This window comes from Urtica dioica, chromosome 1 (genome assembly GCF_054948205.1).
Source record: "Urtica dioica subsp. dioica isolate 48M chromosome 1, U.dioica_male_clone48M_v1_H2, whole genome shotgun sequence".
NCBI classification, from domain to species: Eukaryota; Viridiplantae; Streptophyta; class Magnoliopsida; order Rosales; family Urticaceae; genus Urtica; species Urtica dioica.
The window spans coordinates 1,133,623-1,160,222 of NC_142756.1; the positions used below are offsets into that span (position 1 = coordinate 1,133,623).

Below are 26,600 nucleotides of genomic sequence, written 5' to 3' on the forward strand. Positions count from 1 at the left end.
CATATTATGACTTTCAAACTTTAACCTTTAATTAATAGCCTTCTCAAGTTTCCATTGGCTAATGTGTGTTCTCCTCTGTGCTTTCTCTCATTTTATGTTTTTTTTTCTCTTGATATCTTCTAACATCAACGAGTAAATAGGTCCTTCCTAGATACACGTAACACGGAATAATATCCCTAACATAGATGATAAAGAGCTAAGCTTACTCCAGCTTTCGTCCACAACCACAAGCCACCACGTGGACAATTTTTGAGTTTATTTATTTTTTGGTTGGCGACGTAACCCAAAAAAGATTTTGTTTTTACGTCACTAGACACCCCCGCTACATCTATATTCAATAAATAAGATATTTGAAAACACAAAACAACCCGTTTTAGAATAAATGACATATTTGCCCCCTGAACTACCGTCCTTGTAGCAACTTGCCTCTCGTAATGTAAAAACTCGATCTTTACCCATCAATATCATGTTTTGTATCATTACAGTCCTTCGGTGTATTTTAAGCCCAATCCGTCAGTTAAATTGGCATGAGAGCACGTGAGATTTTAAACATATAAAATTATCAAAATGCCTTTATGTATAATATATCATTTATACGAAGTCTAACTATTATTCTCAAATAATTTTAATTAAAGGATAATGAACAATTACGTTATTCGATCAAATGGAGCATGAATTAATTATTCGAATAATAAGTTTATTTACTTACACGTCCTTTGGAGTCGGCGTAGAGGAAGAAAATGGCCAAGTAGATTAATTCCATACCGAGGCCGACAAAATTGATTGTGACAACGAGAAGGCTGTCGGGATGGACGAAAGGCATCCCGTAGAACACCCACAATAGGCAATTCAACACCGTCGCCATGTAAGGGATCGGACTGAACTCTTCCACCGCCTTCTTCTTTATTATGTTGATAAATGTCGAACTGAACACCGCAAAAAAAAAAAAATCTAGCTAGGGTTAAGTGAATTAATTTAAGGGATTATTCAAAAACTATGAAGTCAAGCCTAAACGAGTCATTTATTTCAAAAGTGCGACAACGAATATCATGAAAAACCTATACACTAGTACAATTAATAGCATCAGGTGCGACAAAAGTCGCACCTGAAAGCATCAATGTCGCACATGAAAGTATCATCAGGTGCGACTTTAGATGCGACAAAGTCGCATCTGAAAGTGCGCACCTGATGATTTTAGGTGCGACATTTTAGGTGCGACAAGTCGCACCAAACGTCGCACCTAAATATCCCTCAAAATAAGAAATTAAAGCGTGAATTATAGTATCAGATGCGACTAGTCAGATTAATGAAATAAAAGAGGGGGAGATGAGGCCCGCTCAAAAATTTCAAACTATCTGATGCGACATAGTCGCACCTGAAAGTTTCAACATATTTTCAGGTGCGACTAGTCGCATCGGATTGTCAAAATCAAAAGACAATTTGAGCGAATTTTTTCGGCTTCTGATTGACTATCAGATGCGACTAGTCGCACCTGAAAGTTATTTAGATGCGACTTTTAGATGCGACTAGTCGCATCTGATAGTCTTGCGCATCAGAAAATCAATTTTGTAGTAGTGATATTTAACGACAAATGGTATGGAAAATAATTTTTTTTAATGACAATCATAGGGTAATAAAACATTCTTAATGGATAACGGGATAAAACATTCTAATGGATAACGGGAAAAAAAATGTTTTTGTTACGTATACTATTAGAATAATCTCATAATTTAGTAATGTTTTCTTCAGAAACATTAAAACAAAAGGTAATATCCCTAACAGTTTTTTTTTTCTTCTTTCTTTTCGTAAAAAAAAAAAAAAAAAAAAAAAAAAAAAACGAAAGGTTTGTTTGATTTTTAGCCTTCACAGTTAATTGACAAAAACATAAGCAAAATGATATAAAAGATTTACAATTATGTTAGTGAGAGTAGGGGTTAATTTACGTACGCCGGAGAAAGAAATAGACCGAAAGAAATCACGTTTCCTGCAAAAGGATCAAATTAAAAATTAACAACCAAATATGTCATAGAAAATAAAACCATATCCAAACAATTCGAAACATGAGTATATCAAAAGAAATCCCCGTTCATGGTAATCCAATCATAGAAGAATACACACATAGACACGTCACGTGTTTATGAACAAAAATTACTTTAAATAAGTAGACAAATTAAAACCAAAAGTGGACAATCAAATCTTTGTCGACGTGGATAATCAATCCATAAGTTTAATGCATACATACATGGAATTAAAAAAAAAAGGAGCATTTTTAACATTCTGAATGTAAATGCATGTGACTGATTAATTATTCCAAACCAAAATGAAGTACTCTCGATTCGCCTCGGTTTTATTTTACTTTTAAATTCAGATAAATAAAGAAATATTATTTTATATGAATCGAAAGAATTAAACACGAGCCAATCATACACTTAGATGTACATATTCAGAGTAATAAAAATATTATGAAGTCTAACTATTATTCTCAAACAAGTTTAATTAAAGGATAATGAACAATTACTGATACGATCATGACCAAGGCCCAGCCCAACGAGAAGGAGGCTGAAGTGGATCCAGGCCCAACACGCAGAAAGTCCAAGAAACCTGCCTGGATGGACGAGTACGTGTGCTGAAGGAATAGACGTGAGCAGAGGGAACAAAGGAACTTCTATAGCTTCTAGATATTTAATATGTGTGTTTACCTTATTGGGTAGAAGAGAAATATGTTAGAGGGTGTGTACGAAGGAATGGTATTTGTAAGAAAATGGTACTGGGAATGAAATAAGGAAAATATCAGATCTATTTTGTTTCATTTTTTTTTGCTGGTTTTTTTTTGTTTTCTCTGAATTGGGAGTGAACCTCACTCGAAGAGGAATTATCTGATATCGCCCTGAAGCAAGACGTATCATTGGTGCTTTCATGCCATGGAACTCTCATATTTGCTCGCCGCCTCACAACCTCAGCTCGACGTCAAGATCAATGCCAAGATCGACACTCAATCGGACGCCTTCCACAACCTCTTCAAGCAGCACGGTTTCGCTCTCGAATCCAAGATTGCCAACCTCCGAGACGAGATCTACTACAACCACACTCGTCCTTCCGGATCTAGCGCTATACCGCCACCCATAGCAGGCTCAGTTCCGCCACCACGGGTCACAGATCTGTCTTCTTCAATCCGCGGACTCAAGCTCGACATTCCCAAATTCGAAGGTGATGACCCGACGGACTGGTTGTTTCGAATTGAAGCATTCTTCGACTTTCACGGCACACCGGAGGATGCTCGCCTGCAGATCGTGTCCTTCCACCTTGAAGGTCGAGCGGCGGCGTGGTTCCAGTTTGCCCAGCGGAACCGATTGATCCTGATATGGCCATCGTTTCTCGCCGTCGTGAAACACCGCTTCGGCGCGTCGGTGTTCGAGGATCACGAAGGTCGCCTCTCCAAACTCACTCAGGCTGGGACGTTCGCCGATTTTCAGGCCCAATTTGAGGAACTTCTCAACAAAGTCACGGGAATATCGGAGCCTCTCCTCATCAGTTTCTTCATCGCAGGCCTGAAACCTTCTCTCCAACGGGAATTGCTCTTCCACCGCCCAACCTCTTTGATGGAGGCGTTCGCCATGGCGCGGGCATACTCAGCTCGCCTCGACGATTCGACTTGGCACACGAGATCTTCGTTTCGCCAATCATATTCCAACCCACCACAAGCCCAAAACCCAGGCTCAACTCCGTACTCAACCAACCTTACCCATACCCAAAACACGTACCCACACCCTACCACCAAACACCCAGCCCACCTCCATCCATCACCACAATCCTCTTCATTCCCAATCACAAATTCAACAGCCCAAAACGTCTCTCCAAAATCGCCTACGGCACTTCCGATCCGCCGTCTGAACCCCGCTGAACTCCGTGACCGCCGTGCCAAGGGATTGTGCTTCTCTTGCGATGAGAAGTTTAGTCCGGGCCACCGTTACGCTAGCAAATGCCTACTGCTACTCGCGGAAAATGACGAAGACGTGCCCAACGATTCAACTCCGCCCACAGACGAAGACTCGTCACCCGAGGAGATCACAGGCGATATTTCAAGCCTCCATACGTTATCCACCCATCTCGGTAACCGTACTCTACGTGTCACTGGTTCAGTCGACTCCAAATCATTCGTCGTCCTCATCGACAATGGTAGCTCTCACGACTTCATACAACCCAGCTTGGTGGAGCAGCTAGGCTTGCCTCTGACGGAGGTTCCGCGATTTCGGGTCGCTACGGGCAACGGCGAAACGCTACTCTGCACGCACAAATGCGCTACAACCCCCCTAGTTATTCAAGGCACTCTATTTCCCGTCGACTTGTTCGTCATCGCTGTTATGGGCCCGGACGTGGTTCTTGGTTATACTTGGCTCACCAGCCTGGGAAGAGTGATCCACGACTATCCCGAACACACTATGGAATTTCCATGGGATGGCGGGACAGTGAAGATTCACGGAGAAAAGGGTATGCGCTCATCGCCGATATCACGCCACCACCTTCAAGCCTTGGCCTCAAAAGATTCGATCGCCACAATGTTCGAGCTCACTACCAATCCTATCGACCAAACCATGGTGGAGTCCTCACCGACAGTGGCGTTTCCCGAGGTTCCTCAATCTATCGCGGGCATCTTGCAGCGCTACGGGAGCGTATTCCAAGCACCCAAGGGTCTCCCACCGATTCGTAGCATCGACCACCGAATTGTTGTCAATGGTGCCCACAAGAAGAGTTGTAATCTTTATATTATGCATTTGATATAATAAAGTCTCATGAAGACTCTTGCTTGTAATTGCTTATTCATTAATAAAAAGTTGAAACGTTCATTCAATCTTCCTTGTTTGAAGCTTTATGATAAAACCTTAGTCTTTAGTCCATAAACAAACTAAACAACTTACGAAGAGACAAATGTAGATTTGCATGAACAAACTCTTCGTAGTTTGCTTAAAACGATATATTCGCAATCTTAGGGTCAAATGACTATTGACCTCAATACGATTGTTAGAAGAATGTATGATGTCTGGTTATGAGGCATTGAGAGTTGGAGACTCTATAGTTCTTCTAGGTATCTTCCGAAGGTACTGAATTGACCAGTGCACTTCTAGAGACAAGATAAGAACAAACCATTTAACCTCTTATGTCTCGAAGTCACTACGTATGAATTGCATCATGCTTACCTTAATCCTGAAATGAGACATGCCATTTCACAGCTTAGTATTCTCATTTGAGAAAGTCAGAGTTCGGACTCACTATGTGATTCCGAACAGAGCCTATTGGTGAAATACTAAGTTGTGAGAATGTCATGAGTAACTTTGTGAAGTTCTCATAGATATGGAATTCATGTACAAGATTGCTGAAATGCAATGTATGTCACCTCATGCTTTGTTCCTTGGAGTGTGAATAAATGAACTGGCCAGTGTCCAAATTGAGTCCTGACTCTTTTGGATGAAACAATGTGACTTGTTAGCTCCTCGTCAATACATTGTTTCTAACTTATTCACAAGCGACAAATGAGTTGAGGAAATAACAGCTAGAAGGGTAAAATGGTAATTTAGTAAATCCCGACTAGCTGATGACATTCATGAAGGGTAAACATAGATAATATTTAGTGGATCCGCTCATCATAATTAGGTTGAATTCTTGAGTAGAAAATAAATTCATTTGAACCGAGAGATTTTCAGTGTCAACTCTTTAGTGGAGTCAGTTGACATTAAGCTAAACTTGGAAAAGGTTTGTGAACTTTTGAGTCCAAGTGTTTAGCTCAAGCTTTGTTCATTTGGGTCCATGAGGTCACTGTCACGAATCACATCGATTAGGAATAGTTAAACTGGAAGTTAAGTTAAAACAAGAACGAAAATTGTCAAAAGGGTAATTTTGTCTTTTGAGACATAGGATGAAATGAATGTCAATAAATTTTTTGACATGGTCATTTGATGACAAGTAACACTCGGCCATAATATGATTAATTGAGCCATGTGGATTAATTTCATTTCATAAGAATTTTATTGAAAATTCTTAATGGGCTTTTTTCATGTTGTCATGAACAAATGGAAAAAGCTTCCAGAAGCCCATTCTAGAAGGTGATAGGCGCCCACTACCCAAAGAGAAAGGGAGATTATTTTGTGCATAAATGTATGTAGATACTTGCCAAAAGAAAAAGAGGAAACAAATTTCCTCTATGAGGAAAGTAGAATTTCGGCCAAGAGAGAGTCAAAGGCAAGGCATGGAATAAAAGAGGAAACTAATCCCTTAGGGGATGTGTTTGATGTAGGCGCCCATTTAGGAGATTTGGGCAATAAAAGATTGCTCAAAAAGGCTTGGAAAATAAGAGGAAACTACTTCTTTCCAAGGCCAACCCTTCTCCTATAAATAGGACCCTCATTCCTCTCATTCTATTCATCCCAAAGTTTTAGAGATTGAGAGCTTCTCTCTCTAGACTTGGCCGATCCTCTCTCTCCCTCTATCTTCAATTTCGTTTTATTGTTTTGGCACCTAGGTCCTCATTTGACCTAGTGTTTAGCTCTGCGACTTCAAGACTCGTTCTTAAGTCGTAGTGTTTAAAAGTGTCCACTCACAGATTCCTTTTATTTCGAGTGATTTAGTGATAGAAACTATCGTGGTTGCTCGAGGTGCCGAGGAAAGAAAGAGAGACGTGCTGCGAGGGAGACGAGCGTTGCAAACTTTCCAAAAGCTTCTCAAAGTTCAAGCTTCAAGAAAGGTTAGTAAACTTCTTAGCTCATAATAGTTTTTAATTACGTGTACTTGCTCTTTTGTCTAGGTTAGTAAAAACTGGTTTTACTTGTAAAAGAAAATTTTTAAAATTTTGCCGCTTACCGAAGCGTTAATTATTTTCTTAAACCCTAGATCGATTCCAACACGAATCCACTTGGCCGAAGGCACTCAACCTGTCAATGTGAGGCCGTATAGGTAACCATACTCTCAGAAGGGCGAAATGGAGTGATTAATCAAGGAAATGCTCGACCAAGGCATTATTGTCCCAAGCACAAGCCCGTTCTCCTCGCCAGTGCTACTTGTCCGCAAAAAGGATGGTTCGTGGCGATTCTGTGTAGATTATAGAGCTCTCAATACAGCCACAGTGAAGGATAAATTTCCTATCCCGACTATCGATGAATTGCTTGATGAGCTCGGTGGCGCAGCCATCTTTAGCAAATTGGATCTACGTGTCGGGTACCATCAAATCCGAGTCCATCACCGAGACATCCACAAAACAACGTTCCTTACGCACGATGGTCACTACGAATTCCTCGTCATGCCATTTGGCCTCACCAATGCGCCATCGACGTTCCAGGCAGCCATGAACCGCCTCTTCGCCGAACACCTTCGAACGTTCGTCATTGTGTTTTTCGATGATATTCTTATATACAGTGCTTCTTTGGCCGATCACGTCACTCACTTAGAGACGGTGTTCGGTTGTTTACAAGCTAACGATTTCCACGTGAAACTGTCCAAATGTTTATTCTGTCAAGCGACCGTCGAGTATCTCGGCCACATCGTCTCAGCCCAGGGTGTTCACGCCGATCCGTCCAAGATTGAGGTGATGTCCAAGTGGCCACAACCCAAGACGGTAAAGCACCTTAGGGGATTCCTCGGTCTCACGGGGTACTATCGCCGATTCATTACCGGTTACGCGACCATCGCAGCCCCACTCACGGACCTGTTCCGCCAGGATGCTTTCACGTGGTCTTCTCGTGCGGACGTGGCATTCGAGGCCCTCAAAGCTGCCATGACCAACGCACCGGTGTTACGTCTCCCAGATTTCACTAAAGAATTTGTGGTGGAGTCGGACGCGTCCAACGTCGGGATCTGAGCAGTCTTGATGCAAGATAACCATCCACTCTCGTTCTTCAGCAAAAAGATTGGTCCGAGGATGCAAGTCGCCTCGGCATACCTTAAGGAACTTCACGCCATCACCAAGGCGGTGCTCAAATGGCGGCAATACCTCCTAGGCCACCCATTCGTGATCCGCACGGACCACCATAGCATTAAAGAACTACTCCAGCAGGTTATCCAAACCCCAACTCAACAAGCTTATGTTCGAAAGTTGCTTGGGTTTGAATTTCGCATCGAATACAAACCTGGAAGCTCGAATCGCGTCGCCGATGCCTTGTCCCACGTCCCCGCAGAATGGCCGCTTGCTGATCCGTCTGCGGACACCGGTCTATTGGCGCTGATTTCGGGCCCGACATTCGACATTATGTCTCAGCTTCACAGCGCGAATGAAACCGAGCCGTACCTACTCGACCTCCATCGTCAACACAACCAGGGCACACTTTCACCATCATTTTCTGTCCGTAACGGTTTAATGATGTTCCGGGGGCGATACGTCTTGAGCCCAACGTCATCGCTTTGTGATGTTCTCGTCCGAGAATTCCACGACACTCCAAGTGGCGGCCACGCAGGAATCAAAAGAACAATGGCCAGACTTGCAGCCAGCTTCTTTTGGCCTCACATGCGCCAAACGGTCACCGATTACATCGCCGCGTGCATACTTTGTCAACAATTTAAGTATTCAACGCAGGTTCCGGCGGGCCTTCTCCAACCGTTGCCGATTCCGGAGGCCGTGTGGGAGAATGTGACCATGGATTTCATTACCGGTCTCCCAACGTCCAATGGTTACTCTGTGATTATGGTTGTGGTGGATCGACTGTCCAAATACGCGCACTTCACTCCTCTACCTGCGGGTTTCACATCAGCTCGGGTGGCTGAGGCGTTTGCAGACTCGGTAGTGCGTCTCCACGGCTTTCCACGCCAAATTCTATCCGATCGGGACCCAGTCTTCACCAGTGCGTTTTGGAAGAAGTTGTTCTCTCTCAGCGGTACTACACTATCGATGAGCACATCATTCCACCCACAAACGGACGGCCAATCCGAAGTGGTCAATCGGAGTCTCGAGCAATATCTTCGCGCCTTCACATAAGACAAACCGGCCTCTTGGGTAAAGCTACTAGGTTGGGCAGAATTTCATTACAACACTAGCGTTCACTCCGGACTGAAGATGACGCCATTTCAGGCCTTGTATGGACGAACACCTCCTACGATTCCGTCTTATACGAGGGGCTCTACTTCAATCCAAGCACTCGACGACGATCTGACCGAGCGAGATGCGGTCCTGCGTGCACTTAAGGAGAATTTACTAGCAGCGCAACAGCGAATGACTGCCAAAGCAAATGCTCATCGCCGAGAAGTCAAGCTCGAGATAGGAGATTTCATTTTGGTGAAGCTACAACCATACTGCCAAATCTCCGTCTCACGTGGGCGCCATCACAAGCTCACCAAGCGATATTACGGGCCGTTTCCGATGGTGGCGCGAGTGGGACCGGTGGCGTTTCGCCTGGAACTGTCGGAAGGGAGTCGGATCCACCCGGTGTTCCACGTATCAGTCCTAAAACCATATAAAGGTTCGGCTACCGCATTGGGACACACACTGCCATTGCTCAATCATAACAACCGGCCGGTGGATGTTCCGACAGCAATCTGCGCTACCAGGACTATTCTTGCACAGGGCGTTCCACAGCAACAGGTTCTGGTTCAATGGCAAGGCTGTTCGCTCGAGGAGACTTCGTAGGAACCATTCGCCGACTTTTGCGCCGCGTATCCTGACTTCCACCTTGAGGACAAGGTAATTTTCGATGGGGGCGGGAATGATACGATCATGACCAAGGCCCAGCCCAACGAGAAAGAGGCTGAAGTGGATCCAGGCCCAACACGCAGAAAGTCCAAGAAACCTGCCTGGATGGACGAGTACGTGTGCTGAAGGAATAGACGTGAGCAGAGGGAACAAAGGTACTTCTATAGCTTCTAGATATTTAATACGTGTGTTTACCTTATTGGGTAGAAGAGAAATATGTTAGAGGGTGTGTACGAAGGAATGATATTTGTAAGAAAATGGTACTGGGAATGAAATAAGGAAAATATCAGATCTATTTTGTTTCTTTTTTTTTTTGCTAGTTTTTTTTGTTTTCTCTGAATTGGGAGTGAACCTCACTCGAAGAGGAATTATCTGATATCGCCATGAAGCAGGACGTATCAATTACGCTATTCGATTGATCAAATGGAGCATGAATTAATTATTCGAATAATAAATTTATTTACTTACACGTCCTTTGGAGTCGGCATAGAGGAAGAAAATGGCCAAGTAGATTAATTCCATACCGAGGCCGACAGAATTGATTGTGACAACGAGAAGGCTGTCGGGATGGACGAAAGACATCCCGTAGAACACCCATAAGAGGCAATTCAACACCGTCGCAATGTAAGGGATCGGACTGAACTCTTCCACCGCTTTCTTCTTTATTATGTTGATAAATGTCGGACTGAACACCGCCAAAAAAAAAAAAAAAAATCTAGCAGGGTTAAGTGAATTAATTTAGGGGATTATTCCAAAACTATGAAGTCAAGCCTAAAAAAAAATAGAAGGGTGGACTAACTAGGAAACAATCGTGAGTTAACGATCAACACGTGTTTTTGTCAATAATTAGTCTAATCTCACATTTTTATCATAGGCATAAAAAAATAATATCTAATACACTACACTCAAGTACGTTGAATATTTTTTCTCTGAATAAGAATATTTTCATTTATATATGTTGAGATAGTTGGGTGACGTTAAAAAACTACATACTTTTCTCTATAATAAGAAAAGAGGACAAAAACAAAACAAAAGCAAATTGATAATGGGCTCATTCGAAATTCCGGCCAAGTCATCAGAACGACACGTCGTTTTGTTCCCTTTCATGGCAAAAGGCCACACAATCCCTCTCCTCCAGCTGGCACGCTTCCTCCTCCGCCACGGCGACATCTCCGTCACGGTCCTCACCACTCCGGAGAACCGCCCATTCGCCGCCGACTTCCTCTCCGGCACCACCGCCGCCGTGGTGTCCCTCCCTTTTCCGGACAACCCACCGGGAAACCCCACCGGAAACCTCCTCGCCTCTTTAGGCGCCGCCACCGAGCTCATGAGGCCCGACTTCGAGCGCACCATGGAGTCCCTCTCGCCACGTGTCAGCTTCCTAGTCTCCGACGGATTCCTCTGGTGGACTCTAGAATCCGCCGCCAAGCTCGGCGTCCCGAGGCTCGTCTTCTACGGAATGTCCTGCCACGCCATGGCCGTCCAAGCAGACGTCTTTATCTCCGGAGCTCTCTTCCCCGGCGACGATGCGACGGTCACTGTCGTCCCGTCGTTCCCGTGGATAAGCGTCACAGCCAAAGACATATTCACAGACCCGAGCCTCGACCCGGTTCGCTCTCAGTTCATCGAAAAATGCGTTGCCGCAACCGCGAGAAGCTCGGGCCTGGTCATCAACAGCTTCATCGAGATCGAGTCGGCGTTCGTCGAGCACTGGAACCGGGAGGTCGGTCCCAAGGCGTGGTGCGTCGGACCGCTCTGCCTCGCCGCCGGAGAAGAAGATACTCCCGAGCCGAGGACTGAGTACCTCCGGTGGCTGGACGAGAGAGCGGAGAGAGGACGGCGAGTTCTATACGTGGCGTTTGGGTCTCAGGCGGATATATCGGCTGAGCAAGCGGCGGAGATCGCCAAAGGGCTTCGGGAGTCCGGGGTTGACTTTTTATGGGTGGTCGGGAAGACTGCGGTGGCGGAGGAGATCTCGGAGTCGGAGAGAGGGTTGTTGGTGAGAGAGTGGGCGGATCAGAGGAGGATTCTCCGGCACCGGAGCGTCAAGGGTTTTCTCAGCCACTGTGGCTGGAACTCCGTCACGGAGAGCCTCTGCGCGGCGGTGCCGATTCTGGCGTGGCCGCTCGCGGCGGAGCAGCCGCTGAACGCTCGGAATGTGACGGAGGAGCTGAAGATCGGAGCGAGGGTTGTGGAGGCCGAGAGAGTGAAGGGGTTCGTGACGTGGCAGGAGGTCGCGAAGAGCGTCAAGGACTTCATGACCACTGATCGTGAGTCGGTCGGAGTTAACGCCGAGAGACTAGCGGCGGCGGCGAGAGAAGCGGTGGCGGAGGGCGGGTCGTCGTGGAAGGCTTTGGAGGCAATGGTTGAAGACACGTGCAGGGAAAAGTGGGAGACGACGTAAAATTTGACAGCGATGTCGTCTTAATCAATATTTCTACTTTATTTTTACCCGACTCGTTATTTTGTCATTATATTTATATTTATGAATTGATCTGGATCCTCTTTCCAATTAAATATTGCCGCGTTTCGTTTTTCTTTTTTATGTTCATTAATTCTCCGCAAGTGGAGTGGATGGTCCCTAATTTTCTTCGGAAGTGTCTCTATTTTCTTGTTAGGTCAGAAAGTGGGAAATTTGGTGTACCAATTGACATTTTTTTTTTTTTTTTCCACTCGATTCTTCTCTGGCCATATTAGAAGAAAATAATTGAAATAAATGTCGGGTGTAATTTTCAACTTTTGGTTTCAAGTGGGTGAATGAATACTCACCAAGAGAAATTACTATTTGGATTGACAATAATTGTCCCACAGTATGTGTAAGATAGGGTGAACTCTGAACCAATAATCGAAATGCCTACGGCCGATTTCGAGCCGATGGCTTAAAAAAATGAAAATTGCGATGGCCGATGAGAATTGCGACGGAAAAAAATGTGGAAATTTGCTTAAAAAAATACCGAAGGAAATTGCGGTGCCGACGAAAATTGCAGTGTCGACGGAAATAATGTTGCATAATTCTTAATATAACAAATAAATTAGTTTCAAACACACACATAATAAGTTTAAATTTCAAATTCAAGCCTCCAACACACGTAATAATTTCACACATCATAAAAAAAAACATAAACAAAACGTCCAAAACACATTAATAGGTTCAAAAACAAAGATAAGTTCAAAACACATACAAAGTTCAACATAGATAAAAAGACTCAATAGTAGGTTGAGTGGCTGGGGTTGATAGGTAACCCCTGGTTCGTGTTTTGAAATCACAGTAGTCAGCCCATTAAAATAAATTCGGATTCTATCAAAACGACAAGAAATTCTAACTTTGAAATTTAAATCTCAAACAGGAAATAAATTCCGGTTCTATAAAAAACAACAATAAATTCTAACTTTGAAATCGAAGTCTTAAATATCAAATAAATTTGGTAACTATTAAAAAAATTGAGAAAAACATATGTGAACCACACAATATAAATACACATCTTTCATTCAGCAAGATTTTTCCAAAAAAATCAAAACGATTAGATTTCATCACAAACTCAAACTGTCGGCACAAAACAGTCGGAATAACACGGGAATTTCGGCGACATTCCTAAGAAATGACGAAAATATTGTTGATTTTGCACAGAAGGCGTGGAAGTAATGTGGGCACAGTCGAAATTCCGGGGAATATCGACGAAATTAAAGTGGCGAAACGACAAAATATCATTTTTGTGCCGGATTCCCAAAAATAACGAAATTTCCACGCATTTTCCCCGAAATACACCGAATGTTCGCTCATTTTGAATAATCGAGTTTTAAATATTAGACGAGTATGATTTTTGTTTAATTTAGACAAAACATATTATGACTTTCAAACTTTAACCTTTAATTAATAGCCTTCTCAAGTTTCCATTGGCTAATGTGTGTTCTCCTCTGTGCTTTCTCTCATTTCATGTTTTATTTTCTCTTGATATCTTCTAACATCAACGAGTAAATAGGTACTTCCTAGATACATGTAACACGGAATAATATCCCTAACATAGATGATGAAGAGCTAAGCTTACTCCAACTTTCGTCCACAAGCCACAATCCACCACGTGGACGATTTTTTGAGTTTATTTATTTTTTGGTTGGCGACGTAACCCAAAAAAGATTTTATTTTTAGTCACTAGACACCCCCGCTACATCTATATTCAATAAATAAGATATTTGAAAACACAAAACAACCCGTTTTAGAATAAATGACATATTTGCCCCCTGAACTACCGTTCTTGTAGCAACTTGCCTCTCGTAATGTAAAAACTCGATCTTTACCCCTCAATATCATGTTTGTATCATTACAGTCCTTCGGTGTATTTTAAGCCCAATCCGTCAGTTAAATTGACATGAGAGCACGTGAGATTTTAAACATATAAAATTATCAAAATGCCCTTATGTATAATATATCATTTATATATAAAAAAAAAAACCAAATGTTTAATACTTTTCACTCTCTCTCTTTCTCTCTCTCTCTCTCTCTCCATTGAAATTTTGTTTGGATAAACGTACAAGCAACACATTTCTTCCACTATATGTACTACATATCACCAAAGAAGCTAAAAATGATAAATTGATAATTTATAAAAGACAATCCTTTTTTTTATTGAACTAAAACAAGTCTGGGGCCTAAGAAGAGACCACACCAATACATACGGTCAAAAACATACACTCAGCAAGCAAGGAAAGGGCAGTTCTTGTTTATAACTTGAAAACAAACAATGGAAGCGAAATTCAAAGAACAGCAGTAGAAAGCTCCTCGACTCTCTGGGCGAGCTCATCATTTCAAGCACTGTCGTGACGAAACTCCACTCCTCCCATTATAGCGCTCCGTCTTCGTGGAGTCCAAGCTCCGGCCACTTCCGGACTCGACTCTATCTCCGCTGCCGCGACTCGCTTACCTGATTTCCAGCTCCAATGGTGAAGGAAAGATGCTCCGACGATGGACTCCCGAGACTCCTGACCATGCCCCCTTACGTGTTCATGGCCAAATCCCCAATTTTCTATCAAACCCAAATTTTAAATCGAATAAAAGAGAGGGCAAATCCCAAAACACCGTTTAATAATTTCCCTCATTTTTCTTCAAATCTTTGTCGAGTCCAAGCTTTGGCCATTCCGGTCTCGACTCTACCTCTGCCGCCGTGACTCGCTTACCTGATCACCAGATCCAATGGCGATGAAAAGATGTTCCTAACAAATCTAACACAAACATTTCACCCATTTCCCTAAAACATTTCATCGAACACCTGTGAGACCTCGACTGATACCCGGATTGAGACCTCTTGTGATCTACTCATCCCAACCCACATCATTATCCTATGATTTTCTTCACTTTCTCGGCGGGGTTTGTTTGGTTGCTGAGAAATTGGTGAAGAGAAAACTTCAGATGAGAGAGAGAGAGAGAGAGAGAGAGAGAGAGAGAGAGATTGAATGGAGAGTTAAATTTCATTATTTTTTTTTTAATTTTTAATAAGAATCAATTAACATGTTGAATTTATGAAACAACCCTTCATTTAAGTATCATGTAAGACATGCATGATGATCATTTAACTAACGGCAAATGAGAAACCGTTACTGTAATGATACAAACCATGATATTGAGGGGCAAAGATAGAGTTTTTATATTACGAGGGGCAAGTTGCTACAATGGCTGTAATTTAGGGAAAAAATATGACATTTATTCTTATTGTAATAGATTGATATATAAAGTTCAATACGATAACACACTCAAACACGGGAAGTGATGACCAACTTGTTAGCATGTTTCACATATTTTACGTAGTTTTTCGCGCTTATCACAAGAATTCTAGGTAGTTTTTCGCAAACTACACCTCTCTGGTATCGCGATACATCTCAAAAACCTCTTATTTTGTGTGCTTATCGCCAACTTTTCGTCACCCACCAAAGTTTTTCTTCCTCGACTCCACAATTTTTCGCGATAACCTGTCCGTGCTCCAAACAATTTGGGTTTTTTATATTATTTTATTTTATATTGAGTTGACATATAGTTTATTTGAGTTGTTTTCCTCGTAGATAGTCATACATGCACCTCTTATAGTAACTACAACACCATTAATCTCAAAATTGATTTGTGTGCTTATAGTGACACAATTCACGAGCATGTCTATATGATGATAATTCAATTTTTCCAAAGACATAACAATAAGGTTAATTACGTAAAAACTAAAAGAGAACTATAAATTGATCATGCTATAAAAAAAATTGATGTGATTGTTTGTGATATATTAGATTCAAAAAGCTGAAAAAAAAAAAAAAAAAAAAAAAAAACTAAAATGACCAAACTGACCAACACCAAAAAAATTGTGCTAATATTGGGAAGAAGAAAAAAATCTCCCGGAAAGTTGACGAATATGCGTATGCTTATCAATTAAACGTCAGCGAGCTCAATTTCACTTTGCTTAATCTTCTCAACTTTCTGATCATCATCTTCAACGTCCTTGACTCCCCAGAAATAATAGATTCCGTACAATACCAATTGAATGACACCAAAAAACGAACCCAATCCATTGCTCACCTACACCAACAGAAAAATAAATCATAAATATAAATACCATCTTTTCATATAGATAATTGAAATGAACATGAATAATAGCAACTTCAACGTTATTTTTATATAAAAATTGTGGAAATATTTTTTTTATTCAAAATTATTAGTTTTTTTATTTATGATGAAAGCTACACTGCATTTTATGATCATTTTGTCATAAAATACCAAGTTTTGAAAGAAGAAAAAAACATTGAAAGTATTATTCATGCTCATTTCCCCTAAAAATAGTGTAATATGTAAATTTGTATACGTACCAAGATGTAGATATCGAATTTGATTAGGGCATAGGAAGCCCAGATTGAACCATTGAGAAGGTTAGCCAACGAGAGAGTGAATGGCATGTACCTCACGCTCTTGGTACTTATAACGGTAAACTGTAAAAAAAAATAAACAAATTGAATACATGTTATCAATATCCTCAACCAATGATAATAAGGTATATTAGAAACATTAATGTATTAAAAAAATAGTAATTATACGTACCATGACGGTAAGTGGTGAAGCGTACATAATAATGTTGAAGACGTCGCATATAATCCCAACAACAAGAGACCTATTTTTCGTGTCATGAAACTTCAAAAGTGTCGTCGCGACCACCGCAGAGAAGAGCGTGGCTATGCCAAGAAGCCCGAGGCTGACCTTTTTCTGATATTCGGGCGTGAAAAGAGTAGCAAAAATTAAAATATTACAAATCTACAATAATTACATGATATTGTGAAATAGTTACATTGCATTTTGATGTGATTATTACTTACAATAAATAGCTATTTTAGAAGGGGGAAAAAAAGTATCCATGGTGTCATTGTGAGTTAATTTGGTAGCCTAGAAAAAATAAATGCTACTATTTATGGTCATTCAAAATATATATGAGAATCTAAATATAACTTAACATATTTGGCTTGTAAGAAACTCAATAAATATTTACTAAGTTTTAAGTTCAAGATTTACATGGTATATATAAGGATATTAGAAAATATTAAATCCTTCAAATTAGTGTTTAGCATGACAAAAATAATAAAAAAAATATTATGAAGTCTAACTATTATTCTCAAACAAGTTTAATTAAAGGATAATATTGAACAATTACGCTATTCGATTGATCAAATCGAGCATGAATTAATTATTCGAATAATAAATTTATTTACTTACACGTCCTTTGGAGTCGGCGTAGAGGAAGAAAATGGCCAAGTAGATTAATTCCATACCGAGGCCGACAGAATTGATTGTGACAACGAGAAGGCTGTCGGGATGGACGAAAGGCATCCCGTAGAACACCCATAAGAGGCAATTCAACACCGTCGCCATGTAAGGGATCGGACTGAACTCTTCCACCGCCTTCTTCTTTATTATGTTGATAAATGTCGGACTGAACACCGCAAAAATAAATAAATAAATAAATCTAGCTAGGGTTAAGTGAATTAATTTAGGGGATTATTCCAAAACTATGAAGTCGGGCCTAAACAAGTCATTTATTTCAAAAGTGCGACAACAAATATCGTTAAAAACCTATATTTAACGACAAATGTCATGAAAAATTATTTTTTTAATGACAATCATAGTGTGATAAAACATTCTTAATGGATAACGGGAAAAATGTTTTTGTTAGTTATACTTTTAGAATAATCTCATAATTTAGTAATGTTTTCTTCAGAAACATTAAAACAAAAAGTAATATCCCTAACAGTTTTTTTTCTTCTTCTTTCTTTTCGTAAAAAAAAAAAAAAGAAAAAAAAAGAAGGTTTGTTTGATTTTTAGCCTTTCACAGTTAATTGACAAAAACATAAGCAAAATGAAATAAAAGATTAACAATTATGTTAGTGAGAGTAGGGGTTTACGTACGCCGGAGAAAGAAATAGACCGAAAGAAATCACATTTCCTGCAAAAGGATCAAATTAAAAATTAACAATCAAATATGTCATAGAAAATAAAACCATATCCAAACAATTCGAAACATGAGTATATCAAAAGAAATCCCCGTTCATGGTAATCCAATCATAGAAGAATACACACATAGACACGTCACGTGTTTATGAACAAAAATTACTTTAAATAAGTAGTCAAATTAAAACCAAAAGTGGACGATCAAATCTTTGTCGACGTGGATAATCAATCCATAAGTTTAATGCATACATACATGGAATTAAAAAAAAAAGGAGCATTTTTAACATTCTGAATGTAAATGCATGTGACTGATTAATTATTCCAAACCAAAATGAAGTACTCTCGATTCGCCTCGGTTTTATTTTACTTTTAAATTCAGATAAATAAAGAATATTATTTCATATGAATCGAAAGAATTGAACACGAGCCAATCATACACTTAGATGTGCATATTCAGAGTAAAGAATGTGGAAAATGAAAACTTGAAATGGATTAATTAGCAAAGAAAGCATGATAAATAATTAGGGTTTTGAAATGAAAATGTTATATGTATATATATGTATGTATGTATTCTGACCGATGATTCCAACGATATTGTGAGCAACATCAGCGCTAACCATCTTGCTTCTCTTCGATACTTGTAGAGAGAGAAACTAAAAGTAGAGAGAGAAAGTGCGAAAGAAATGAAGAAGAAGAAGAAGAAGAAGAAGAAAAAAAAAAAAACTTGATCGTGGTTAACTTAGGAGTCAATGAAAATCTTTTCGAGAGACCAGTCTATTTATAATGTGGATATAGTTAATAAAATGTTTTTTTTTTTCTCTTTTTGAGGGAAAAATATCATTCCTTTGTTAAGATTTCACTCATGCGCGAATAAAGGAATATATATCTTAGGCGTTCAAAACTTCCTTTAACATCGCTTATATTTTGTTATCTTATTCTCACGAACGATTCGCTTCTACACGATTCACTTGTACTCAGAATCCTTTATAGTTGTAGATATAGTTAGAGACTTAGAGTGAGATATATACATATTTATCTGATAAAACTTCCATATAACTAACTATATCTTACTTCTGAATAATTCTTCACATTCATTCAGAAATAATTCTACAGACTCATATGTCACATTCAATGTTCCTAATGGAATGATGTTTATCTATTATCAAGTGGTTTTTTTTTAATTTAATTTTTTTTTTGTACACAAGAACATTTAGAATTATGGGGGTTTAGTATTTTTATTTATTTATATATAATTGATTTTTTACGAGGGATTTGAATCATTTACATGTATCATGTAGAATCTTCAGATCTTTAATAATTAATCCAAATATATTCATAAAATCAAAAACATATATCAAGACCGATGATCATATTCCTAATTACAATTAATTTATTTGTCGAAAGAAAACTACAATTAATTTATGTTTAACAACTTAAAGAGCTTTCATACGAGAGGTGCTTAGTTGGACTTGGATCAAGACTCGTGGATGGTCCAGGGTGATTCTAGAAGGAGATTGTCTACAAGTCATCCAAGCAATAAAACACCAAGACACTATGATTTCCGCTTTTGGTAATATAGTACATGATTGTAAAACCATGCTCTTGGATTCATATTTTGTTTCTTTACAATTTGCCAAACGATATGCGAATTATGTTGCACATTCTCTAGCGAGAGCATCGAATTCATCGTCGGATTGTATTTTCCATGAGGAATCTGTTCCCATGGACATTCAGCTCTTGATTTCACAAGAGCGTTGATTATTAATGAAGCCACGGATGTCATTAAAAAAAAAAACTTAAAGAGCTATTTGATGTTGATGAACAAATTATGACGCTAAACAAATTTGTCGCGACAAGTTGCAGCAAACATAGCCGTTACAAGTCATGGCTATATCGCGGACTGTATGCATGAGTTGCAACAACTATATATTTCCAAATAATTTTTAAAAAATGATAACAAAACCATAATATATATATTCATAACACCACCAATAACAATTATAAATTCATAGAAATAAATAGCAATAAATTCATTATTAATACAAAGTATATATTAATAAATTCACTATTAATACAAAGTATATACTAATATAGTCACTAATGTGGAGCATCCTAATAATTTTTTTTTTAAATGCACATACTTTCAAAGTTCTTACAGATTTGTATTTTGAAAGATTATTTTTTAATATTATTTTATTTTCTTCGGAACTATCGATTATATCAAATGGAGAAGGTGGACACGTGGAGTGGGAAAGTACAAGTAATAAGATATAAAATTTTTGGTATTTTATACTTATAAAACAAAAGTAACTAACTAACCTGTATTAACTAACTTGTCCTTTCATTATACCACAAATAATTACATGTCGTAAGTAATCCCTAAAGACTTGGCCGATTCTACATAGATTCGAGTCACCTCGATAGCAATTTGCTATAAAAATAAAAATTAAAACAAAAAATTATTAGATTCCGCTCTCCATGTGACATCTTATCCACATAATGGAATTGATCGTTTGGTACCAAAAATAGAAAGAAAAATAAGTATTTTGGTGTTTTTACCCGAAAATCTAAACAATGATAAAGAAATTTAGAGATATATCAAATACATTAGGTATTTATGACGTAAATACCCCATAAAATAGTTGGATATGGCCCTCCACGTGTCCACCTCCTTCATTTAAGGGAGTTGGCAGCTACGGAAAATAGAAAGAAAAAAATGGGTAAAGGTAAGTGTTATACGCGATAAAATTACGTAACGAGATTAAATTTCGTAACGAGATTAAATCCAATTTCGAAATAATGAATGAAAAAGACAATAAACTAAATTACTGAAATTAAATTAATGAAAGATGGTTCTAGGCCTTTTATTGAATTGAAAGACGATGAACAATCAAATTCACTAATGCAAACAACGATTAGCAAGCTCGGATGCAAAGGTAAACTGCAAAGGCTGATAGTCGAATGTAACATTTCTGATAGCCGAATGTAACATTTGGAAATATGATCCCGAATCTTGCATTTATAGTCGTAGGAGATGATCGGCGAGCTCTGGTTCTTTAGGGTAATGTTCCACGTCGAAATAAAATCTCGCTGCTCACCTAGGGGCCACGTATTACCTTTGACCCGGTCTCGAAGAAGCAGTTGAAGCGTTCATACTATGGGGTGGTCTTCGTTGTCCGAGTCTTAGGGGAGACAGTTGGTGGAGTTTGTTTGGCGAGCTGACCTCCGCTAAGGTGAGTTCGTGGATGTGGGATATAGCTGACCTTTACAAAGGTGAGCTCGATCGGTTGTTCGCTCTGAGATGTCGAGCTGACCATAGGCGGTATCCAGTTCGATGCCTGGGTTAACAATTAGGGCCCGACCAAATTAAATATAATTTGGGCTTGAGCAAATACGTATTAATGGAGGACGCAAATATGTATTGATGGAAGATGAAGTCCAACATCAACATATATTCTTGTTGTAAGGTTAGTCTATAAATCTATTCACTTCAAACTAGATTTTACAAAATATCCAAGTCTAATCGTTACTAAGGGCTACGTGGGTTAGAGTCCATTTGGGATACGTGTTTAAGAAAATAAACAATAATTTTAAAAATTAAATGAATATACGATTATTTTTCATATACGATTATTTTTCATTTGAAATTCGAATGCACTGTATTTTTTATAAGCCGTTGTTGTTAATAATACACCACGTATCACAATAGGTCTTTATTAGTGTCAAAATAATCATGTCGTCGAAAGCTTCGCTACGTTAAAAAATGGCTACCTAGATCACGAGTTATGCTTTTTTTAGATTTAATGAAGAGAGAGACAATACATTTATTTAATTCATATGAATTGTGGACTCTAACTTAAGTAGACGTATATAATTAGACTTGTATCCAAATTTCTTGAATAACTAATGTTAGAATAGAAATTAAAAGAAGAAGAAAAAAAATTTGTGTCTACCCGAGTAAAAAAAAAAAACTAATAATGGTTAAGTTTGAGTTTTTTTAAGATACATTAATGGTTGAGTTTGAGTTGATAATGATTTGTATTAACATCAAATATTGGTATTCTCAACTTAATTTTTTTCTTTCGCCCCTTTAATGTGATTTGCTTTGTCAAAATTTTTGTAGCTTATATGAAAAAAAACATTCTTCTTTCTCTATGAAATGTCAAAATCATAAACCTTACTTAAATGACATATATTCGAGATTTGAGAGGTATATAGAGATATAGTTGTGATGGAAATTCAAATAAATAGAAAGGTTTGGGTTTATGGCAAAACCAACAAAAAGGAAGGGAAGTTCTAAAAATAGAGATGAGATCATTCAATGAGATATTAAAGTGACATTATTCACGAATGACTTGGCTTATAATTATCATATGAAACTATTTAGGATAGAAGCATGTATGACTAGGACGTGCAATCAGATATCACTGTGAATATTCTGGCAATATTGTGAATTAATAATATAAAGCATAATAAACTTAAATATATGGATAATCACAGCACGATTTGGACGTCCAAACAACATATCTTCGTTCCACCCACCAGCGTAATCAACCCCATGTTTTAACCAGAAATTGTCATTCTTGCTATCAATCCAATAATGTTAGTTGAAGTCTTAATTTATAAATTATAATAAATAATTTAGGGTGTGAAAACCGGTGATAAACATATCAACCATATGCGATACATCAATTATTTGAAGAAAAAAAAAAAAAAAAGATAGACATGACGAACTAAAATTTGGGAACTGAAACAAGTCATCTTACCGAAGAAAATAATTTTTTCTTGAGCCATTTTAACACATCATAATTGACGACTAAATAAGTATACTGGCCATTAAAAAAATGTTACAAGAACAGCAAAGAAGGAAGGAAGAATAAAAGAATGACAAAAAAAAAAAAAAAAAAAAATACCAATGAATATTGATTTCATAAATTTCTAGCTCAACTAGGACGTGCTTTCAACTGGCAGTTCTCCGAAACGTCTCAACGCTCGACAGGTATTTACAAAAAAAGCAAAATAGAGAAATCGAACCAACACCGAAAGAAGAAGAAGAAGAAGAATAAATTGAACCAAATGGCAAATCAGATACAGACTATGCTTTCTTCTCAATATATATATGACTTAAAAAGAAAAGAAAAAAAAAATCCCCGGCATGAAAATCTGGTCTTGTGGAGCGTGGCGTCAAGAGCCGAGCACGAGTCCCTCACGAGAGACGTTGGTCACGCGCAGCACGGCCTGAGCACTGAGAGGAGAGAGCTTTTCCTGACAGAAATTCTCCCACGAGCTCGGCTCGGTTAGCTCCTCCGAAACCACCGTCTCGACCGGCGACAGATCGACCGACTTCTGATAAACGTTTTGCAGCTCCAAAAGTAGGGTTCGAGCCGCCTCTCTGGACTCGGGAAGCTGGTCGCTGAGCTGGGACGCAGCTGTTCGGATCAGATTCTCGATCCCAAACAATTTGATCCCTTCAACGCCCTGATTCAACAACGCGAAAGCAGATACATAAATAAAACAAGTACAAATGTCTTTAAAAGACGGGAGTTCTTTCTCTATATACGGAGATTTATAAATATTTTCCATATGCAGATGCGGGTGCAAATTAGTTGTGTGGGTGTTCTAGAAAACTAACAACGAATAGGGAAAATATTAAGAGCGGAAAATATTACATAGATTGTTACAACTGGCAACTACAATCGCTTTTAATAGACGGGTATTCTTTCTTTCTACTTGGGAGATTGATAAATATTTTCCATACATGCAGAGAATGGTCTGAAAAGGTTGTCTTTTAAGTTATGAAAATCTTAACATCTTGGGCCATAAATGCAAAAACGGTATATTTTCCTTACCAATCGCGGAACGCTACGGCAATAGCAAATTGAGGCCTTTGCCCTAATCCGAGGATTTCTGTGCTTAAGGTATGGTTGCAACTTTGGAAGCAGTAATAGAGGAGAAACCGAAGTGGTCATCGAGACCAAAGCCTTGTCAGCTGCCTCGCATACAAATCGCTTATCTTGCGAAGACTTGAGAAGTAGTTGAACTAGCTGTTGGATCACGGAGAGGGAAAGAAAAAAAAAAGGTATCAACAACACGTAAAATAAAGATCGGTCAAGTGTCAACGTTATGCAGAGAGTGTGAACTTTACTAATGGGTCCAATGATTCGATCATCTGATCATTATAAGCATTGAAAATATCGGCAGACGCCAGGATTGCAGTTTTGATAACGGCACTTCTTGGGTTCTTCAGCGACTTCGTCACAAGTGAGATTACGTCTCCCCTGTTCATCAAATCAAGGAATTGATTCCTAAACTCCTCTGAAAAGGTAACTCAAATAGGATAGTGTGCAAGAATTTGGGACTCACAGCATGATGAGCATCGTTTCCTTGTGAAATAATGATAATCGACGAACATTGTTAAGTGCTTCGCAGACTAAGACCCAGTCTTTAGATTCCAGTTCAGCTAGGAGTGTCTGGTTAGAATAAATCAGAAAATACATACATGTCGGGTTAATTTCCAGGTAAAACTCAATCAGATGATTTTAAAAAAATATGTAAAATTTCCCGTTACGAATATAATACCTTCAGACTTGTATCGACATCTTCTACATCATTCAAGTTTTCGGAGTCAATGTATTCTACTTCCGGGATTCCGGTCTCTGCAACAGAATTCACTACATCGCCGTTATTAACAGAGATTTTCGTCGATCCTTCAACATTTTCATGACTTTTCTTCTGCGCCTCCTCGAGATTATTTCCATTGGCTTTCTTCAGTCCTTCTTCCATGTTTCCATTGATTTTCTTCGGTGATTCTTCCACATTTCCATTGGCTTTCTGTTCTTCTTCCATGTTTCCATTGGTTTTCTTCAATCCTTCTTCCACATTTCCATTGGTATTGCTAGCTATAGACTTAGCAATGGTTCCTTTGCTAGTGGTTCCATTCCTTCTCTCAAGTCCAGGTATCGCATTGAGATCTCTAAGAGCTTTCTCAGACATCACTGCTAGTCTCTGAACTGGAGGAATAATTAACATAAAATTAAAAATAAATAAAACGAAGACCTTCAACAATATATAAAAGTTTCACTATTTTCACTCAACTACACCCATGATATACCATCTTTGAAAGAAATTTAACTCACTACATTGTCTTTACACCAAACTTCAAGAAACAGATTCCTCTAGGTTCAAGTACAATGACATCAAAACAATGAACCGAAATTCCCTAATAAAACCAAAAGATTCCACTATCGTTGTTCCTAAAAAGCTTCAGAAAGGCATTGAAACCACTCAAATCCAGAAGCCTGTTATTTTCCTCTGGACCATACCACAATCAGATCAATAATTCTAACAAGAGACAATGTGGGCCTATAAACACGAAAACCGCACATGAAGAATTTACAAGCACAGACACAAAAAAGCGCCCAGAATCCAGCGGTGAAACTCAGAACCAAACACAAAAAAATCAACACCATTTCCGATTTCTCAGATCACCATAACAACACACATCAATTGCCACACGATGAGTCTGTAAGAGTACACATTTTTCATCTACCAAGCGGACCAAATGCCAAGAAACCCTACTCTACTATAAAACTCTTCAAAGATTCCGTAAATAGCTAAAAGTAAAGTAAGCCCCTATAGAAGAAAGATCTAGGTGTGTTCAAGAAGCGGAATTACAACCAGAACATGAACATAAACAATCACAACTGCAAATTTCAAACATATACTTTCAGGATCTTGCCCTAGACTTGATCACAGATCGCAATCCTTCTCAATTCAAAAACACGAATTCGAATCCAATTCGAAATATAAATAGATTCGAACTTCAACCAACCAAACAAACAAACAAAAAAACAGAAAGAAACAAAAACATAATTCGCGGAGAGAGAGAGAGAGAGAGAGAGTGAAATGGTACCTTGATAGAAGCAAACAAACTGCGAATAGGCTTTGGCTCTGTGATTGTGTATGTATAATATGTGTATGTGTGTATGTCTGTGTGTATATATAATGGAAGAGAAATAGTCCACAGACTGTGGAAATGACCAGACACAGACTCTTGCTATAAATATTCAGAACGAAAATAAATATTCATAAATATATAAATAAAAATGGATTTTCAAGATTTGTAACCGGCGATAGACTTGTTGTTTGGTTTCGGGACTGAAACGACGACGTTTGATTGGTTCTACATTGGGAATAAAGTATGTGCCGGCACGTACTAGATAATTTGCATGTGACTTGGCATTTAATTTCGTCGCAGATTTCCGCTTTACTTTTTTAAGGCCCTTAGATTTGTACTTATTTTACCTTCTTTGCCACTGACCCCCTCCTGACTTGTCGATTCTGTTTTATACATTGCTTTGTTTATTATTAATTTTTTTTTTACTAATTAGTATTTTTTATTATTATTTTTGTTGGCCCTTGTTTGTTTCCTAGTTGGGAGTTTTTCTTTAACAAAAACGAGCATAT

The 26,600-nt window shown here is 38.9% G+C and overlaps 3 protein-coding genes and 1 pseudogene across 4 annotated transcripts; 2 read left to right on the top strand and 2 right to left on the bottom strand.

The window, feature by feature from the left end:
• Positions 1-9,034: 9,034 nt before the first annotated feature.
• On the top strand, positions 9,035-9,604 carry LOC149406069 (uncharacterized). Its single transcript, XM_089609371.1, has one exon. The coding sequence runs from the start codon at positions 9,035-9,037 to the stop codon at positions 9,602-9,604; it is 570 nt and encodes a 189-aa protein (XP_089465497.1).
• Positions 9,605-10,589: 985 nt separating this feature from the next.
• Positions 10,590-12,403, top strand: LOC149406070 (UDP-glycosyltransferase 90A2 pseudogene; annotated as a pseudogene).
• Positions 12,404-16,044: 3,641 nt separating this feature from the next.
• Positions 16,045-18,754, bottom strand: LOC149406071 (bidirectional sugar transporter SWEET5-like). Its single transcript, XM_089625960.1, has 6 exons — positions 18,712-18,754; positions 18,093-18,129; positions 17,403-17,619; positions 16,737-16,898; positions 16,508-16,627; positions 16,045-16,220 (listed from the first exon to the last, which is right to left on the bottom strand). Exons 1-6 carry the CDS (start codon positions 18,752-18,754, stop codon positions 16,074-16,076), a joined length of 726 nt encoding a protein of 241 aa, XP_089482086.1. The 3' UTR covers positions 16,045-16,073.
• A 4,302-nt stretch (positions 18,755-23,056) lies between these two features.
• On the bottom strand, positions 23,057-26,233 carry LOC149406072 (ARM repeat superfamily protein). 2 transcript variants are annotated; one of them, XM_089611923.1, is made up of 6 exons: positions 26,047-26,233; positions 24,714-25,139; positions 24,498-24,604; positions 24,280-24,412; positions 23,984-24,178; positions 23,057-23,612 (listed from the first exon to the last, which is right to left on the bottom strand). In XM_089611923.1, exons 2-6 carry the CDS (start codon positions 25,125-25,127, stop codon positions 23,319-23,321), a joined length of 1,143 nt encoding a protein of 380 aa, XP_089468049.1. In that variant the 5' UTR covers positions 25,128-25,139; positions 26,047-26,233; the 3' UTR covers positions 23,057-23,318. The 2 variants fall into 2 exon arrangements, with proteins under 2 accessions (XP_089468049.1, XP_089467972.1); XM_089611846.1 differs by having other exon boundaries at positions 24,714-25,144; positions 26,047-26,232.
• Positions 26,234-26,600: the final 367 nt, after the last annotated feature.

What these genes read in the sequence shown, in the direction of transcription:
- LOC149406069 (XM_089609371.1), top strand. Translation starts at nt 9,035, where the DNA reads ATGACGCCATTTCAGGCCTTGTATGGACGAACACCTCCTACGATTCCG.
- LOC149406071 (XM_089625960.1), bottom strand. Translation starts at nt 18,754, where the DNA reads ATGGTTAGCGCTGATGTTGCTCACAATATCGTTGGAATCATCG. An exon ending in ACGCCGACTCCAAAGGACGT is followed by an intron (nt 16,899 to 17,402) that starts GTAAGTAAATAA and finishes CCCGAATATCAG; the next exon opens with AAAAAGGTCAGCCTCGGGCT. An exon ending in CTTCACCACTTACCGTCATG is followed by an intron (nt 16,628 to 16,736) that starts GTACGTATAATT and finishes TTTTTTTTACAG; the next exon opens with TTTACCGTTATAAGTACCAA.
- LOC149406072 (XM_089611923.1), bottom strand. Translation starts at nt 25,127, where the DNA reads ATGTCTGAGAAAGCTCTTAGAGATCTCAATGCGATACCTGGACTTGAG. An exon ending in ATGTCGATACAAGTCTGAAG is followed by an intron (nt 24,605 to 24,713) that starts GTATTATATTCG and finishes TATTCTAACCAG; the next exon opens with ACACTCCTAGCTGAACTGGA. An exon ending in GCCGTAGCGTTCCGCGATTG is followed by an intron (nt 23,613 to 23,983) that starts GTAAGGAAAATA and finishes TTGTTGAATCAG; the next exon opens with GGCGTTGAAGGGATCAAATT.